The sequence below is a fragment of the Saccharomyces kudriavzevii genome (assembly GCF_947243775.1).
Source record: "Saccharomyces kudriavzevii IFO 1802 strain IFO1802 genome assembly, chromosome: 12".
Lineage (NCBI taxonomy): Eukaryota > Fungi > Ascomycota > Saccharomycetes > Saccharomycetales > Saccharomycetaceae > Saccharomyces > Saccharomyces kudriavzevii.
In genome coordinates, this window is record NC_079283.1 from 758,280 (window position 1) to 776,111 (window position 17,832).

At 38.0% G+C, this 17,832-nt stretch overlaps 7 protein-coding genes and 3 non-coding genes across 10 annotated transcripts; 8 read left to right on the forward strand and 2 right to left on the reverse strand.

Annotated features, from left to right (window-relative positions):
• Positions 1-341: 341 nt before the first annotated feature.
• On the forward strand, positions 342-442 carry Skdi_12.trna14S. The gene is given in 2 exon segments: positions 342-378; positions 398-442. It is a non-coding gene; the product is annotated as a tRNA-Ser (tRNA).
• A 500-nt stretch (positions 443-942) lies between these two features.
• On the forward strand, positions 943-2,148 carry NMA1 (nicotinamide-nucleotide adenylyltransferase NMA1; the record flags this gene model as incomplete). The annotated part of the gene is made up of 1 exon (XM_056229950.1): positions 943-2,148. One exon carries the CDS (start codon positions 943-945, stop codon positions 2,146-2,148), a length of 1,206 nt encoding a protein of 401 aa, XP_056083917.1.
• A 318-nt stretch (positions 2,149-2,466) lies between these two features.
• REC102 (Rec102p) lies at positions 2,467-3,367 on the forward strand (the record flags this gene model as incomplete). The annotated part of the gene is made up of 2 exons (XM_056229951.1): positions 2,467-2,640; positions 2,747-3,367. The coding sequence occupies 2 exons, from the start codon at positions 2,467-2,469 to the stop codon at positions 3,365-3,367; spliced, it is 795 nt and encodes a 264-aa protein (XP_056083918.1).
• A 344-nt stretch (positions 3,368-3,711) lies between these two features.
• CHS5 (Chs5p) lies at positions 3,712-5,532 on the forward strand (the record flags this gene model as incomplete). The annotated part of the gene is made up of 1 exon (XM_056229952.1): positions 3,712-5,532. One exon carries the CDS (start codon positions 3,712-3,714, stop codon positions 5,530-5,532), a length of 1,821 nt encoding a protein of 606 aa, XP_056083919.1.
• Positions 5,533-6,539: 1,007 nt separating this feature from the next.
• On the forward strand, positions 6,540-7,688 carry MID2 (Mid2p; the record flags this gene model as incomplete). The annotated part of the gene is made up of 1 exon (XM_056229953.1): positions 6,540-7,688. The coding sequence occupies one exon, from the start codon at positions 6,540-6,542 to the stop codon at positions 7,686-7,688; it is 1,149 nt and encodes a 382-aa protein (XP_056083920.1).
• Positions 7,689-8,736: 1,048 nt separating this feature from the next.
• Skdi_12.trna15D lies at positions 8,737-8,808 on the forward strand. The gene has a single exon. It is a non-coding gene; the product is annotated as a tRNA-Asp (tRNA).
• A 1,628-nt stretch (positions 8,809-10,436) lies between these two features.
• RPS25B (40S ribosomal protein eS25) lies at positions 10,437-10,763 on the reverse strand (the record flags this gene model as incomplete). Its single annotated transcript, XM_056229954.1, has 1 exon — positions 10,437-10,763. The coding sequence occupies one exon, from the start codon at positions 10,761-10,763 to the stop codon at positions 10,437-10,439; it is 327 nt and encodes a 108-aa protein (XP_056083921.1).
• Positions 10,764-12,412: 1,649 nt separating this feature from the next.
• Positions 12,413-12,484, forward strand: Skdi_12.trna16E. The gene has a single exon. It is a non-coding gene; the product is annotated as a tRNA-Glu (tRNA).
• A 176-nt stretch (positions 12,485-12,660) lies between these two features.
• Positions 12,661-14,799, forward strand: NUP2 (nucleoporin NUP2; the record flags this gene model as incomplete). Its single annotated transcript, XM_056229955.1, has 1 exon — positions 12,661-14,799. One exon carries the CDS (start codon positions 12,661-12,663, stop codon positions 14,797-14,799), a length of 2,139 nt encoding a protein of 712 aa, XP_056083922.1.
• Positions 14,800-14,904: 105 nt separating this feature from the next.
• SGD1 (Sgd1p) lies at positions 14,905-17,610 on the reverse strand (the record flags this gene model as incomplete). Its single annotated transcript, XM_056229956.1, has 1 exon — positions 14,905-17,610. One exon carries the CDS (start codon positions 17,608-17,610, stop codon positions 14,905-14,907), a length of 2,706 nt encoding a protein of 901 aa, XP_056083923.1.
• Positions 17,611-17,832: the final 222 nt, after the last annotated feature.

Here is a 17,832-nt window from a genome sequence, read left to right on the forward strand (position 1 = left end):
TTCTCTAGGCATAATGCCGTTTCTTTATGAGATCTTGGCCGGCGTTACCATGATCCAGTCCTTGTAGCTGAGAATTCACTGACGACGTTGTCAATGCTTCTTCAAGAGAACGCTACTTTTACATCTTTGTAATTTTTTCCTTGGGAGCAGCTATCAGAGCGGCCATGCTGCGTCGTCGGATTTTGGCATCGCAATGTTCGAGAACAGTTGAGTTCATCATTGTGCTTACAGGTGAGTGTAGTAACCGTCTGAAAAAACATACTTGGATGAGGCGAAAAAATACTGCGGCAGTGATGAATGCTCAGAAGATAGTGGTTAATTTTTTAGTTGATCTTCAACCCGTCCCAGTGGCCGAGTGGTTAAGGCGATGCCCTGCTATTTCCTCAGAAAAGCAATTAGGCATTGGGTTTTACCTGCGCAGGTTCGAATCCTGTCTGTGACGTATTTTTTATTTTTTAAAGTTTTCTTATCCTCTTTTCTCCGAAATGGAATCGGGATAGAAATTCCCGCATGCGGCCTAAAAAAATCCGGTTTTCGTTTTGAAAGTCATCTTTTTTCCGCTACCAAATGGAAAATAACGACGAGGACGGAAAGACGGCTGGAATTGCGCTGCATTCGCTTACGTAGGTTGGAGCGTCTACAAAGATTTACGAACTTTATTACTCGAGGATTCTCTATTCATGTTTTTTTTTCATTTTCCCCCATTTTACAATGAGTTTAACTAAAGTCGTTTTCTTCTTTTTTTTTGGTTACGCATTGTCGATAATAATAGAGTCATCCGTTCCATTGATACAAGAAACGAACTGTTTACTTTACTGACGATTATATGGACATTTATCGTATTTGTATGATATAACAAAGCTGAAAAAAATTTTTGGAAGAAAACCGATCACTTTAAAAAAATACCGCTAGCGCCAAGTAATTACTCTAGGTATAAGAAGAATGGATCCTACCAGAGCTCCGGATTTCAAGCCACCATCTCCAGACGAGGAATTGAACCCTCCACCGGACCCAGAATCTAAAATTCCCAAATCCATTCCAATTATCCCATACGTCTTAGCCGATGCGAACTCCTCCATAGATGCACCCTTCAACATCAAAAGAAAAAAAAATCACTCCAAACATCACCATCATCATCATCACAATCGCAAAGAAGGTACTGATAAAAAGCATCAACATATCCCACTGAATCAAGACGATTTTCAACCGCTTTCTGCAGAAGCGTCATCCGAAGAAGACGAGGCCGGTTTTGCGACTAAAGAGAGGTCCAGTTCGGATTCAACTGCAGAATCGGAAATTAGAGGTGTTCAAAAATATCAAATTGCCGATTTGGAAGAAGTCCCACATGGAATTGTTCGTCAGGCAAGAAACTTGGAAGATTACGAATTCCCCTCGCATAGATTATCCAGAAAATTACTGGATCCAAATAAATTGCCGTTAGTGATAGTGGCATGCGGGTCTTTCTCGCCAATCACATATCTGCATCTAAGAATGTTCGAGATGGCCTTAGATGCCATCTCCGAGCAAACAAGGTTCGAAGTTATAGGTGGTTATTACTCTCCCGTCAGTGATAACTACCAAAAGCAAGGCCTAGCGCCATCTTACCACAGAGTACGTATGTGTGAATTGGCTTGTGAAAGGACATCATCCTGGTTGATGGTTGATGCATGGGAATCATTGCAGCCTTCGTACACAAGGACAGCTAAAGTCCTGGACCATTTCAATCACGAAATAAATATTGAGAGAGGTGGTGTGGCTACCGTATCCGGGAAAAAAATTGGTGTAAAGATAATGTTATTAGCTGGCGGTGACCTGATAGAATCGATGGGTGAACCCAACGTTTGGGCAGACGCCGATTTACACCATATCCTGGGTAATTACGGTTGCTTGATTGTCGAACGTACCGGTTCGGATGTTAGATCCTTTTTATTATCCCACGATATCATGTATGAGCATAGAAGAAACATTCTTATTATCAAGCAACTCATCTACAACGATATTTCTTCTACAAAGGTTCGTCTATTCATTAGACGCGCCATGTCCGTACAATATCTACTGCCAAATTCGGTTATCAGATATATTCAAGAGCATGGGCTCTATGTGGACCAAACTGAGCCTGTTAAGCAAGTTCTTGGAAACAAAGAATGATTTGCTGTTCCGAATCGCTTCGTTCCTTTTATATTTCTCTTTACAATTCTGGTTTTCCCACTCTCCTCGGGCGTTACTTGGAATGTAAAAGAAAGTAGAAATGTGATATGACTTTACTCATCGTGCCCTAATATAATTTTTTATTTGTATAATATAACTCATTTTCCCACCTTCCGTTCGATTTTTCTTCTTCAAGTAACCTCCCGCAATCCTCAGCGGTTAAATCAAATATTGAAAATATAGAAGCAAAAAACAAATATAGGTTGCTGTAACAAAACGGCTCAACGTTGCCTTTTACCACTTCCAAATAGCACCTGAATGCTGAAAAACATCACATTCCTGACTGTACTTTTAGAAAGTTGCAGCACGCCCAATAATGACATTGCAGGTAAATTACTTTCCTCCTGGACCTCTACTGTGCGCATTGAAGGCTCAGAGAAAATGAATTCGAACCCACTGTATATTCCATTATTGCCACCGGGAACGCTAAAGGTATGTTTCTTCGTACAAGATTCTCTTTCAATAAAAAAGATTGTTGTTACCGAAATGTTACTAACCATGACAAACAGGACCTTTGCTCGTGCCTCGAAAAATGTAGATAAAACTCGGTTTCAAGATGAACAACCAACTGATTACGGAAGAGCAAGAGCTTTTCACAAAACTACAGGAAATAGTACGTTCAAGCACCCATTTCTGGGAGAACCAACTGTTTTATAAAGTTCAAGATGTGAACACGGAAGAAAATTGCATCACTTTTAACTTAAAATGCACTATTTGGACAGACTCTCAAATAAGTACGTTCATAAACAAGCCTAGTGAGCTTCATTCGCATGCCAAAGGATATCCTGAAATCTGTTACCTTTCCGAGTTATCAACAACTGTTAATTTTCTTTGCAAGGAGGGAAACTCCATTGAAGTAGGTCAGATTATCCCTCATTTAAATGAGTATTTTTCCTCTTTGATAGTGTCCCAATTGGAGTTTGAGTTTCCGATGGTCTTCTCTATGATTGCAAGACTCCGCTTAAAATGGCAGCAAGGCTCCTTAGGCCCAATATCGTATGCTTTAACCAACACATCTGTGCTGCTTCCAATAATGCTCAATATGATTGCACAAGATAAGTCATCTACTACTGTGTATCAAATCCTATGTCAAAGAAGAACCCCCCCAATCCAAAATTTTCAGATTTTTTCCTTACCGGGAGTGAAATATGATAAGTAACCCTTACATATAACATAGCAGAGTGAAGCATTTTTGGGAAATTAATGTGCCAGTTAACTAAACGTCACGGAATGTGACTATCTTCCACGCTGCCTTGTCTGTATGCTATTGGCGCATCTATATCCTGCACCATACCATTTAATTTCAACGTCCGAGATAAAAGTCACTTAACACGGAAACTATGTAGCTGCCCTTCTTTTTTTTTTTGCAAGTTCGGCCTTTCGAGTGTCTGTCTCTCCTTTCTTGAGCACTCGTTATTTGTTACCTGGAGGCTTAATCTTATCGAACTTCGGCATATACCTAGCTCAAATCATCGTTCAGGAGACAAGTAAAAATAGTGAACCATGTCTTCAGTTGATGTACTGTTAACAGTAGGTAAATTGGACGCCTCATTGGCGTTACTAACCACCCAGGATCATCATGTTATTGAGTTTCCTACCGTGCTACTACCAGAAAATGTTAAGGCCGGATCTATCATCAAAATGCAAGTTTCTCAAAATTTGGAAGAAGAACGAAAACAAAGAAAGCATTTCAAGAGCATCCAAGCAAAAATCTTAGAAAAATATGGTACTCACAAACCTGAAAGCCCAGTTTTGAAATCTGTCAACGTCACGCAAACAAGTTGTGTTTTGGCATGGGAACCATTGAAGCTTGGCTCAGCGAAATTGAAATCCCTGATCCTTTATAGAAAGGGGATACGTTCGATGGTAATTCCAAACCCATTCAAAGTAACTACTACTAAAATATCTGGTCTTTCCGTTGATACGCCATATGAGTTCCAATTAAAGCTAACAACCACCTCAGGAACATTGTGGTCTGAAAAGATCATATTGCGTACGCGCAAAATGACAGATATGTCTGGTATTACCGTATGTCTGGGTCCGTTGGACTCGTTGAAGGAAATTTCAGATGCTCAGATATCCCAATGTTTATCTCATATTGGCGCAAGACCCTTACAACGTCGCGTTGCCATAGATACTACACATTTTGTCTGTAATGATTTAGACAATGAAGAGAGCAATGAAGAGTTAATGAAGGCCAAACACAACAACATACCTATTGTCAGACCAGAATGGGTGAGGGCGTGTGAGGTAGAGAAGAGAATTGTAGGTGTTAGAGGATTTTACTTGGACGCAGATCAGAGCATACTGAAAGACTATACTTTCCCACCCGTAAATGAAAAAGAGCTCGCAAATTCAAATGATGATGAAACTGTACCTGTGACAGCTGTTGAAAATAAAGAACCTGAAACTACTGAAGATGCTAAGCAGATTGAAACGCACAACGACGGGGACAGGCTTACACACACTAAAGAAGAAATAGAAGAAAAAGAAGGTGAAGCGACCCAAGAAAGTCCTGTTGAAGACACATTGCATGTTTCTGCAACTTTGGAGAATGAAAACACTGCCGAGACTGTTAATCCATCCGTAAGAAGTTTGAAGAGTGAACCAGTTGGCACTCCGAATATCGACGAAAACAAAGTGGTCCCTTCCGTAGAGGGCGTAGAAGAAAAACCGAATGAAAGTGAGGCTCTGCTTGCTCCAAATGAAGACGCCCCAGAACAGATTCCTGAGAATCTCGAGAACAAAAATACAGATGTTAACGGACAAACCACTAACGTATTGATGGAGACCGAAGAAGAACAGGAGAATATACGAAGTGATGAAAATAACGTGGAAGCAAAAGTGATCGAGGAGAACGACGAAACTCTGGAAGGTGCAGTTGCCAAACCTGAAACTCCAGACGTTGAACTTGAAACTCCGGAAGTAAATGACTTATTAGAAGGAGCAGATGAACCTTCCAGAGAATCAGTTTCAGAGAATCAGCAAGAAGATATAGAATGTGAAACCGTACCCCAGACCGCTATCAAGAGTACTACAGTTGAACCAACCAATGAAAGTGAGCCAACAGAATTAGGGATCCAAGAGGATGTCAGCGATCATTCCGAGGGAGCTAGCTCCGAAGTGAACATCCCTAACAAGGAAGCTCAAATCTCTGCAGATCTTGAAGGTAGTCAAGACGCAGAAGAACAAGAAATTACAGAACCTGACGCAGCTGTCGATGACGTTTTGCCCACGAAAGAGCCTAAAAAGAACAACGGCAATACTAATAACAACAACAAGAAGAAGAATAAGAAGAGTAAAAAAAAGGGGAAGAAAAAATGATTGATCGACCCCCCTCGATGAAGCTTTATTACACATGTATTTTTTTTTAATGGAGAAATCTCAATTCAATACTCTATGTAATTTCAAATATCTACGTATGTGTAAGCGTGTATAATTAATTACGAATATCACAACTACTTTGCTGATCGCCTCATTCTTTCCCAGGAGGGGCGGCCAATAGCCGCCAAGCACAAAGTATGCACTACTAGGATCAAATGCCATGATAGCCCGAAAAGGAAATTTTTAAGAACTGTCTATTTATAGTATGTCGTGTTTCACGAAAACGCGAAAGTTTGGAAGCGAAAAGACGGAAAAAATATCTAAAAAAAGAAAGGAATTAAGAGATCTCACGGAAATGCCGCGAGAACCGTTGCTCGAGGCTGAGCGGCGTGGTCTGTGCAAAAAAAACTGCAATTTTTTTGTAGGAGTTTGCATTGGCCATTTAGAGGAGCACCGTTAGATGGGATGGATAATGAATTTGAATTTGCCGTTTCGGTTTTGAATCTGTTTTGAATCACTTTTTACCCGTTATTCTTTGCAGTTTTTGCTTTGTAGTCTTCATCAATGAGGTCCTAGAGGAGGCAAAATACATCATATCAGTTTTTCCATTCATTCTTCTTGAGATTTGTTCAACACGATACCCTTCAATAACCGAGTTCGTTTCAGATCGTCCTCATTACTTTAGTTTAGATTATTAATCAAGCACATCATTTATAAACCCTAAACTAGATAACTGGCACAGCGGACTATCTGTCTAACTCCTTTAAATTTTCTGGAACAAACGATATTGGGTAGGTATATTTTCAAACTGGAAATTCAAGGAATAATTGCGAGTTGGTTTAGCATTTCAGTAAATCTGAGGAAAACAAGAATTCTTTCGCAAACATTTTAGGTTTACGTAGCCCCTTCATTTCAACGATATACTTACACTCGCTAAACAAGTATTATTATTTTTTTTCTGGTAGAGATTGGAAACAATAAATAAAACAAGCAGAGCACACCACGGCATGTCTTCTTACAAAGGCAAGAACACTTTACAAATCTTGTTTTTGTTTCTCTCGTTCATCTCAACAATACAAGCACAGTTTTTCGTGCAATCGTCGTCCTCTAATTCATCGGCAATATCCAGTGGGTTCTCGTCGACAAACACGCTGAGGTTATCAAGTACCTTGTCGTCATCGAGTTTGGTTTCCTCCTCAAGTGCGGATATTTCTTCCTCCCTTTCTTCATCAACATCCAGTAGATCCTCTGCGTCACACACAACTTCATCTACTAGTGTTGCCTCCGTATCGTTCACATCATTCAGTGTTTCATCTGCTTCAAGCAGCAGTAGCAGCAGCAGCAGCAGCTCTTCCTCTGTTTCTAGTTCTAGTTCTTCAGCTTCTCCATCCTCTTCATCCTCCTCTGCCCCTTCAACCTCCGAATCATCGGCATCGTCGACATCCGAGTCAGCATCATCTTCATCCTCCCCCCCATCAACCTCTTCTACGCCGTCCTCTCAATCAACAATCACCTCTGCACCTTCAACCTCTTCCACCTCATTGACTACTTCCTACAATCAAGGAAGCACTATCACCAGTGTTATTAACGGTAAGACGATTCTCTCAAACCATTACACTACTGTTACATATACGCCATCGGCGACTGCCGATCCAAATAGCAAATCAAAAAGCTCTGGTCTTTCCAAAAAAAATAGAAATATTGTTATTGGTTGTGTGGTTGGTATTGGTGTGCCACTGATTCTGATAATCCTGGTCCTTATTTACATGTTTTGCATCCAATCATCAAGAACTGACTTTATCGACTCAGATGGTAAAGTCGTTACAGCTTATAGAGCTAACAAATTTACCAAATGGTGGTATATGCTTTTGGGTAAGAAAGTTAGCGATGAATACCAATCTAACTCACCTTTGGGTGGTAGCGCATCTTCAGCAGGTGGCTTAGATCTCGATGAAGCAGATGATGTGATGGAGCAAAGCTCCCTTTTCGATATGAGAATAGGGGACAGCGATAGCGTATTGGCTACCAACAATGCCGACCATAATAATTTTAATAATGGTGGAGAGCACATGAATAGTAGCGCTGCATCGAACGATATAATAGAGGAAAAATTTTATGATGAACGAGGGAACGAATTATCACCACGAAATTACTAGTCATATTCAATTACATCATTTAACGCTCGTGGCTACTTTTCATGTCTCAATTATCGCAAAACGACCCATCTTAATAGTATTTTGATATTGAGTAGATGGGCTTCATAAGTTTTTCTTATGATTATCATCTTCCTATGTAAGATTAGCATTACATACCATTTAAACAACAAAAGAAATCAAAATTAATGTCATTCTAAAATAATCATAAATGTAAAGCGATCGCAGAGTGTAACTCCTTTCAGATGACTTCCAGCTCGATGAACAATTTAAAACATATGGCGTGTAGTCAGTTTATGTAATTTTCCTTCAAAGAGTTGGTAAGTCATTTCTTGAATGTAAATTAGAATATGAAGCAACGCAAAAACAGAAATCATGCTTGCCGAAAGTTTGGTTTACCCTTATTACAAGAAGAGAGTCGCATTGCATTAATCAAATGAAAGCAAACTTGAAGTAAACTTGTCCATCAAAAAACTAAAAAAACCTCAATAGCATTGACCAATAAAATCTTGTGACATTTGTTGGGATTTCATTTTTGATAAGGTTAATAATATTATGTATATAGAATATACTAGAAGCTCTCCTCATGGATTTAGGAATCCACGAAAGGGAATCGACAATTTTACATAATTTTATTCTTAATTCCCCCTTCATTTTTATACTTCCTTTCTCATTGATCCTATCGCATTATCAATCCTTGCACTTCAGCTTCCACTAAATTTGATGACTGTTCTGAATCTTATTTCACTGGTCTAATAATTTTTGTCATCTTCTTAACACCGTATATGATAATCTTCTAGTTACGTGATTGAGTGTAATAATCAGTCGTACTAGTAATTGATGGATAGTTGATTATTGTTCCAACACCTTCATCCTACGAAGGATATGACATCTGTGTAACATATACGAGGTACACTTTATAATACAATCTGAATACTTCAGATAGTAATGACGACTAGTTATGTAAATAGTGATGAACCTGCTTGTCGACAGAATGCACTTTTTCCTCATACCAAGTAAGGATTTTATTTCTAAAATTAACATGTCTACATCCGTGATAGTTTAATGGTCAGAATGGGCGCTTGTCGCGTGCCAGATCGGGGTTCAATTCCCCGTCGCGGAGATTTTTTTGTTTGATCTAACACTGATCAGGTCTATCTATAATTATCAAGTAAATCTCCTTGACTGTTGTGTTTTCAACTAAATCTGTACTTTTCTCTTGTTTCAAATCTATTTCAGAAGATTTCGCTCCAAAATTTATTCGCCTATTATTTATTCTTACCTCCTTTTCTTCTCTTTTCACTAATTTGGCAACTAAACATAAAACTTATAATATCCTTGAAAAATGTAACTTGATGGTTAATTTATATTAAGAGGAATACAAACATAAGTTTCCATATTTATCAGGAGACTGAGAAATCAATTCCCAGTTGTTGACGGTCTATCAGAGATATTGCAAGCAAATTGGAAATATTATACCTGAGGTTGTGGATGGAGCACCGCATGTTAACGTTTTTGAAAAAGATGAGACAATTGCGCGATAAACAAGAAAACATACTTCAAGCCAATTGAATGTCACGTAACTGTAAAACAGATGAAATGAATTGCAACTGAAAACAATGAAGTGCAAGACTATAAATAATTGCGAAGAATGTTGAGTAAAATCAGATTTGAGCTTTGGTAAAAGTTGGTTATCTTCCTATTATTTTGGTTCAGAAGCAGAACTGAAAAGTAAGTTTTATCATCATTGTAAACAACATTCGACTTTGGATTTACGTATTATAGTTTAAAAAAAGAACATTTTTCCCGCACATTTACTTTCTTTAATATTGATAAATATTGGAAATGATAAAAAATCCTGGTAATATAATGGGTTGAAATCAGATGGTGATGCATGATGTAATCCAAGGCACATATTCCAGAGGAATCATCGCCGGATAAAAAAAAGACGATTGTGGAGTCTATTCATCAAATTAAACGTTCCAAAAATGTACCATTTATCAATATTATATTATGAACTCATAATAATGGCGAAAGAAAGCAACTATCTGCATGATTTGATTGCTCAAATAAAAGACTTTTTGATCCGGTCTAAACTGAAAAAATAAAGAGACTAGATCATAAACGAAGAATTCCTAATTCACAAAATGTCCTGCATATACTTCCTCAGAAAAATATAAAAATCATTTTTTATAATCATGCTTAACCTCAATATCTTCAATTCAGAATTGTTATCGGTAAGATGCTTCTGTAACGGCCCTCTCACAAATCTAAATTACATCGATATAATTGGCAATGCTTCCTGGCATATAAAGAGCCCATTATTCCAACATGATTTAAACCTTGGGAGAAGGTCACAATCACTGTTACTCTTGTGGTAGTATTTTCATTAAAAGTGAAATTTTCATTCATTCCAGGGGAAGTAACGTTCTTCTAATCAATGGAAACATCGACGTTTATATATGTTAAGGAAAATTTTTTTCAAAAAGTTGAAAGAAAAATATCCGGTGATATCATTCGTCACGGAATTCAAAAGAAGCATTTATTAGGGTTCAATTACTTGTTAGTTTGCTCAATTTGAACTATTTAGTACGCTGGACGAACGCGGGCAACGCCAGCACAAACCTTATATATGGCATAATAGAATACGATTGAATTATCCGTTGAATGATGACTATTTAATTTTTTATATGATTAAACAAAAAAAGAAGAAAATATACAATTTATTATCTTATTTCTTGATTTTTAGATTTATTCAGAAGCAGCAGCTCTGGTGTAGATAGCTTGCTTGGAGTGTTTGGAGATTGGCTTGATGATACCTTCTTTTTCCAAGTGTCTCAAGGCAATTCTAGCTAGAGAACCACCAATCTTTAATCTGTCGACCAAAACGGAGACAGAAACATATCTATAAGTTGGGACTTCCTTCAAGATTCTGTCGTATTTTTCTTGATCCAAGATGACAGCATGTTGAGCTCTGTCTTTCATGGACTTCTTGGACCACTTCTTTTTAGACTTCTTACCACCAGCAAGAGCGGCAGCGGCTTTGGCAGCTTTGGACAATTGTTGCTTTGGAGGCATGATGTATTATGTTCTGTAAAATAGAAAGGAGTTTGAATTGATGTTAGTGTCAAAATTACTATTATAAAATGCGTAGAGATATTTTAGTCCGTCTAGCGTATTGCGGCGGACTGATTGGGAAAGTGATCTAATCAAAAACAAAACAACCTGCAAAGTAAGGCGTTGGGTGGCCGTCAAAATGATAAAAAACTGTCAAATAGATTTGATAATACGTCCCTACACCCAACATAGCGAATATTGACATCCCTACGAGTTGTATTCGTTCTCCAGGTTCCTTGGAGTCCCGCTTGCCCCACTACTTTCATCTTTGCTTTTTCTACCGTATATTATTCCTTATTATTCCATACTTTGAAATGTTTTGGCAATTCCACAACCTGACCGTAGTCTTGACTTGACTCTTCCAAATATCTTCTTCTTGTAACTCAGCTGCACATACCCTGAAACTAGTTCGATTTGGTGTTCTATCTAAAGGGACTCAAACGGTGTAGTTGCAGGTTCATTTCATTTCCCTGATATATACCGGCAGGCGATTTAATTAATATCAACAGGCCCAGCTACTGCCTGTTACCCATCTGACCCGCCTTGCGATGCCTACCATGTTCCAATTCCACGAGGGTCCTCCAGCACTTCTACTGGCCTTTGGCGCATTTTTTGGACGCACTCCAACGAGAGAGTGGAGAAAAACTCTTTTGAAAATCTATTCGAGGTGCAAGGATTGAAAGTCACTCTTATGGAGGCACGGCTGCAGAGAGTAAAGGGAAAATATCTAGGTACAAGTCACATGCCCGTTGTTTTTTTGTCTCCGAATATCCCTGCAACATACATAATGATTTATTCCAGCAGTAAATTGGTAGTAGCAACTAAGAATAAAGCAGACATTTCTTGCAATGTGTGGAAAAGTGAATATAACTTTTGAGGGGGTAAATCTTGAAATACTCGTTAAAATTTTCCATTTTGATAAAGGTAATAATATCAGGTGTATACAACATACTAAAATTCTCCTCAGGATGTTAGGAATGCACAGAAAAGGAAGCAGCTATTTCACATGACATTGTGTAATTCTTTTTTTTTGTTTTATGCGTTGTCATTCATCAGTCCTGTTACATTATCAATATTTATTGGCCAGTGAAATCTTGCTACAATTGTTAGGACTCCATTTTTGATAAGGTTAATAATATTGTGTATATAGAATATACTAAAAGTTCTCCTCATGGACTCAGGAATCCATGAAAGGGAATCGACAACTATACGTAATCTTATTCTCGTTCATGCATCGTTATTCATTGATCCTATTGCATTATCAATCCTTGCGCTTCCGCTTCCACTAAATTCGATGACTGTTCTAAATCATATTATACCGGCTCTATTATTGGCATCATATTCTTAATACCGTGTATGATAATCCTCTAGTTACATGAATGGATGTATTAATCGGCTGTACTAGCAATTGATGGATAGTTGATTATTGTTCCAACAGTTCCAACATTTATATGCCTCTCTTATATGATATAGGAAAGATCTGCCTTTTTATGTAATTAATATGGCTAACTGTCAACAGCAAGCACCGACATTTTTATTGTTTTGAGGTCCTTTTCTTTGAAAAAACAGGGTAAAATGCACGGATCATTCGAAGTACTTCATGATTACCATCCGATATAGTGTAACGGCTATCACATCACGCTTTCACCGTGGAGACCGGGGTTCGACTCCCCGTATCGGAGTTTATTTTTTGAACATTTACTGAAATGAAAATTTATTTTTTCAAAAGTCTTGTGTGGTAAACAAACCTTCCACTGAATGAGTGTTGAAAGATGCGAATGATTTCTCACTTGACAAGAGCTTATAACATTCTTTCACACGAAATCTGACCAAGAAACGCACTAGAAGTATTAGCAAGATGGCTAAAAGAGTTGCCGATGCACAAATACAGAGGGAAACGTACGATTCTAATGAATCAGACGATGACATGACCCCCTCAACCAAGGTTGCGTCATCAGCCGTCATGAATAGAAGAAGGATCGCTATGCCGAAACGCAGGATGGCCTTCAAACCTTTTGCTCCTGCAGCATCTGATGAAAGTAAGACTGCTAGTTCCTTTAATTTTTCGAAACAGGAAAATAACAGTGGAACTAAGGCTGATAATGATCAAACCACACAGTATAACTCTAAACTAAAAGCATTAAACCTTCAATTTAAGTCCAAGATAGATGAATTAGTTTCAGGTGAGCCATTAGCAGATTTAAGACCTTTTTTCACGAAATACGAATTATACATCAAGAATATCTTAGAAGTGTCCGAAGAATCCAATGAGAACTCAAAAAAGTCAATTCAAGAGGATGACAATAAATCTGCCAGGGTGGAGGAAGACATAAAGAGCTCAGATTCCTCATCGGAAGGCGAGATTAAAGTTGAAGGACCAAAATTTACAATCGACACGAAGGCGCCTACCTCAGATTCAGTTTTCTCGTTTGGCCCCAAGAAAGAAAACCTCAAAAAAGATGAGAGTGATAGCGAAAGTGATGTAGAGATTAAAGGCCCTGAATTTAAGTTTTCCGGAACTGTCTCAAGTGATGTATTTAAGCTGAATGCCAATACCGATAAAAATGAAAAGAAGAGCGAAACCAATGCTAAGCCCATTTCATTGCCTTCGGCTGCTGAGCAAACCACGGATAAAAACTCCTTCCCGTCCGTGGGTTCTACCAAAGAAAATGAGAACAAGAATGATAATGTTAAATCTTCATTCAATTTTGGAACAGGGGCGGTCGTAGATTCCCAAAATGCTAAACCGTCTTTTGTATTTGGTCAAACGGCGGCTAAACCATTTCAGGAAAAAGGCTTTTCCACCTTTGGTTTCGCAAAAAGTGAAAACACAAATGATGCCAACTCTGATTCTAACTCGAAGACTGAAAGCTCTGGCGATGGCAATGATACAAAACCATCTTTCGCCTTTTCAATACCTAGTAAAAATCCAGATGCAGCTAAGCCATCCTTTACTTTTGGAGCTTCAACTTCTCCCAGTGGAACGGCAGAACCAGCGCTTTCGTTTGGTTCAGCAAAATCACCGAAAAGAGAAACTAATATGAATGACGGAGACCATATTGTTGAGAAACCTGCCTTCAATCTCGTATCTAGTATTGACAACGAGAAAAAAGGAGAGAACAAGGAAGATGCCAAGCCATTTTTTTCGTTTGGTAAGGCAAATGGAAATGAAAGCAAAAGTTCCGACAACTCAGCTTTCTCTTCTGAATCTGGCAATGGAAATGATAAGAAAGAAAAAACAAAGCCTGCTTTTTCCTTTGGTGCTAGTGCTAGTACCGATTCAAACACTGGTAGTAAACCTTCCGCATTTATCTTCGGCTCTTCTATAGCTACTAGCAGTACAGAAGATGCCAAAAAACCTTTCTCATTTGGTGCAGCTTCGTCAAATGGCACTCCTTCATTCTCGTTCGGAAAAGCAACAACAAAATCCCCTCCTAGTTCTTCGACATCCCCTACCCCTTCTATACCATCAACGGGATTTAAGTTTTCACTGCCATTTGAACAGAAGGTAGGCCAAGCTGCAACAGATGAAATTGTAGAAGAATCAACAATAAAAGCTGCAGGAAGTGACCTGCAAGGTGCAAGCAAGGCAGACACAGCCTCAGAAGAATCAAAACCAATGGATTTACAGAATGGCGAGGAAAATGAGGTCGCTTTATTCTCGCAACGAGCAAAATTAATGACTTTCAACGTCGAAACCAAATCATATGATTCTAAGGGCGTGGGTGAAATGAAGCTTCTACGGGTGAAGAATGATCCCTCTAAAGTTCGTCTGCTTTGTAGATCTGACGGCATGGGTAACATATTACTCAATGCAACTGTTGTAGACTCATTCAAATATGAACCTCTAGCTCCAGGAAATGAAAATTTAATCAAAACACCTACAGTCACGGCTGATGGAAAGTTAATAACTTACATCGTCAAATATAAACAGAAGGAAGAAGGTCGCTCATTCATGAAAGCGATCGAAGATGCTAAAAAAGAAATGAAAAATTAATAAATACAAAAAAACAAATTTACATAAAGCAGAATCTTTACATTTTGTATCTTGAGGTTATAATAACTAAACAATAAAAGAATAGAAAGTCTGTATCAAAGGACGCTACAAATCTATACTTTCCAACTCCTTATCTAAAATCGACCTCGCTGCTTCTGAAGCCCAAACTAATCTTCTTTCATCTCTGTCAAAGGCCTTATCACCTTTATTGCCTGGAAGAAAATTACGGTATTTAAATTTCTTGTTGATGAACCATTTCAAGCCTTTAAGAATAAAAGGCATATTCTCTGCCTTGACATTTTTTGTTAAAACAGTACGCAAAAGGTCATCTGAATAGACAATACGTCTAGTTCCATTTTCATTTTTTTTTTGTTTTGTTTCACTTTTTTTAGCAACAGCCAAAAATAACTGAAACAGTAGAATCTCCATAAATAACATTCCCTCCGTATTTAGCCCACCCATGAATGGAACATGCTTAAAAGCATCTAATTTCAAAATATCATCAGCGAGTAATGACCCAAAAAATCTTCCTTGATTAGAGATGCTGATCAGTTTTTTATTATCATCTAACTCATCTTCCTCATCAGCATCGCTTTGAGAGTCAACTTCTTTGTCTTCAAAGTTTTTTATTGCGTCCCAAAATAGGAATTGAAAAGATTTTGGTAAATGACTGTACCTTTCACAGATTTTATTCGCTACTAACGCATAATAGTGATTATAACCGTTAGATCCACTATCAGACAAAAGACAGTGTAATATAATTTTTGGAATTTCAAGAACTTGCTTATTTTTTAGGCTTAACTTTTCCAGCTTGCTAAACGCATCTAAGTAGTCTTGTGCCGACATAATACTTATAAATATTGCCCTACGAATATCAGTATTCATACGCTGTTGCCTGGCAATGACGTTCCAGTCTGGAATATCGTCAAGAAGATCATCCTCAATTATAATTTTAGATTTCTTAGATTTACTAGTATTATCATTATCATTTGGAGTTTCGAAAGCATTTTCCATGTTACCTCGCCAAGAAGCACCAATCAACCACCATTTTCCTTTGGTGTCAATATTTTTGATGTCATCGAGAGATACCTGCAAAGCTTCCTGAGAAGTAGATGCCTTTAAAGTACTCTGCAAACTTTTTTTCAGTAAATGATGGTCAGTCGCTAAAATTGAAGGTTTCAACCTGTTGTTTTTCAGATCAGACATGGTATCCATTAAAAATCTTAATCTTGGACTCTGCTCTTGTAAATCCTTAGCATTCTTCAGCAGATCTGACCGTATATCTCGCAAAGCAGAGGGATCATCACCACGGATTAGTTGCCCTGAAACGGAGATAACTCTTAAAAGTAATTCTGTAGCAAATTCGTTAGGATCTGCTACGAATATACGAATAATGTCGTAAATTAAGCAACATGAAACAAATCCAAAGTTGTAACAATACGATAATAGGGTCACAATGTTGCTGCATATTTTAGAGACGAATTTGTCCTGCTGATTTTTCAATATGCTTTCCTTTTCTTCTTCATAATGTTGCAAAAATGTTTCTACCGTTTTCTGAATAAAAAAAGCACCCATCTCAATACCCCTTAGTTTCCATAAGGCGTATACAACCCCAGCATAGTTCATTATGAATCCATCTAACAACTTCTGGTTTTGGCATATGATGTTCAGTATACCTTTACTTAGCGATTCTGTAACGTACTGCCTAGGAAGCGAATCATACAAGCCATTCAACTCAGTAATAATGATGTTAATGTTTGTGTCTGAAAGCTTGTTTAATGAAGAATTAACCCTTTTCCTAATTTCAGATAAAGTAGCATTATTCTCATCATCATCTAATTTCTTTCTCAGGGATGGTGGAACATAACTCTCAGGCTGCGCTGGAGCAACATACGGATTTTCCTTTCCTTTTGTTTCATTATCCTCTGAATTCATAATGCTGTCATTGTCAGACTCACCCAGTTCACCGGAGTCTTCGAAATTCGATGCGGAGAAATCACCATCAGAAGAAAAGGCCATATCACTTACGTCTTCATCATCTTTCATTCGATTGGATTCTGCGGCAAAATCTCCATATTCTTCGTCGTTTTTACCGTAATTCTCAAAATAGTCTAAGCCTTCTAGAAGTCCACCAATTGCATCAAATTCGTCTTTTGCACGTATGGTTCTCCTCTCTCCCTTCAGACCTAATTTTTTTGCATAATATTGCATATTCATTTCGTCTCTTTCGAGCGCTACTCTGTCCGAAGGGGCCAGTGGGTAATGTACATTATCCTCACCTATGTCTTCACTTTGGACATTCTTTTTTATACCTGCTTTCCCCTCAAGTTTTCGTGTCTTTTCAGCTGTTTTTCCACTTTTTTTTTTCAGTTTCAATATTTTCAGTTCCTTCATCGTTTCTTCGACAGACATTGCTTTATCACCATCTATTTTAAGTCCTTCGTCTAATCCTTCATTACTAAACTGGTCGTCACTATCCGAGTTTTCGTTTGTTTCTGATTCGTCAGAGGAAACTGAACGTCTACCATTAACTTGTTTGACAACATCTATGTTACCTGCATTCAACCTTCTTTTCTCAAAGGTTGATGTTGGTTTCAACCCGGTCAGAGCCCCTTCCCTGTTTGGTATACTCTTCCGTTTTTTTTCAGCCCTCTCCATTTTTCTCTTTTCTTTACGACTCATATGTTTACCATTCCCTCTTTTCCTCTTTTTACCTTCTGCAATAGAAAACCTTTCATCCTGACTGTAGTCGAGAGTTTTTAGCTCGTCCAGAATAACACCTGGAATTCTAATACCGTCTGTTTTCTGCATTATTCCAATTAACTTCCTGCTTTCAAACAATTAATTTGGTCATAAGAAATTACTTTACATGATTATTCAAGTCATTTTTCATGTCAGCTCATCGCATTCATTTTTTTTTTTTCACAATAAATTTTCGCTGCGAAAACGGACAAAAATTGCAGATTTCTGATATCTATATATGATAATAGCCTATACAAAAACCACATATTGCGGGATGATTTCTAGCTATTC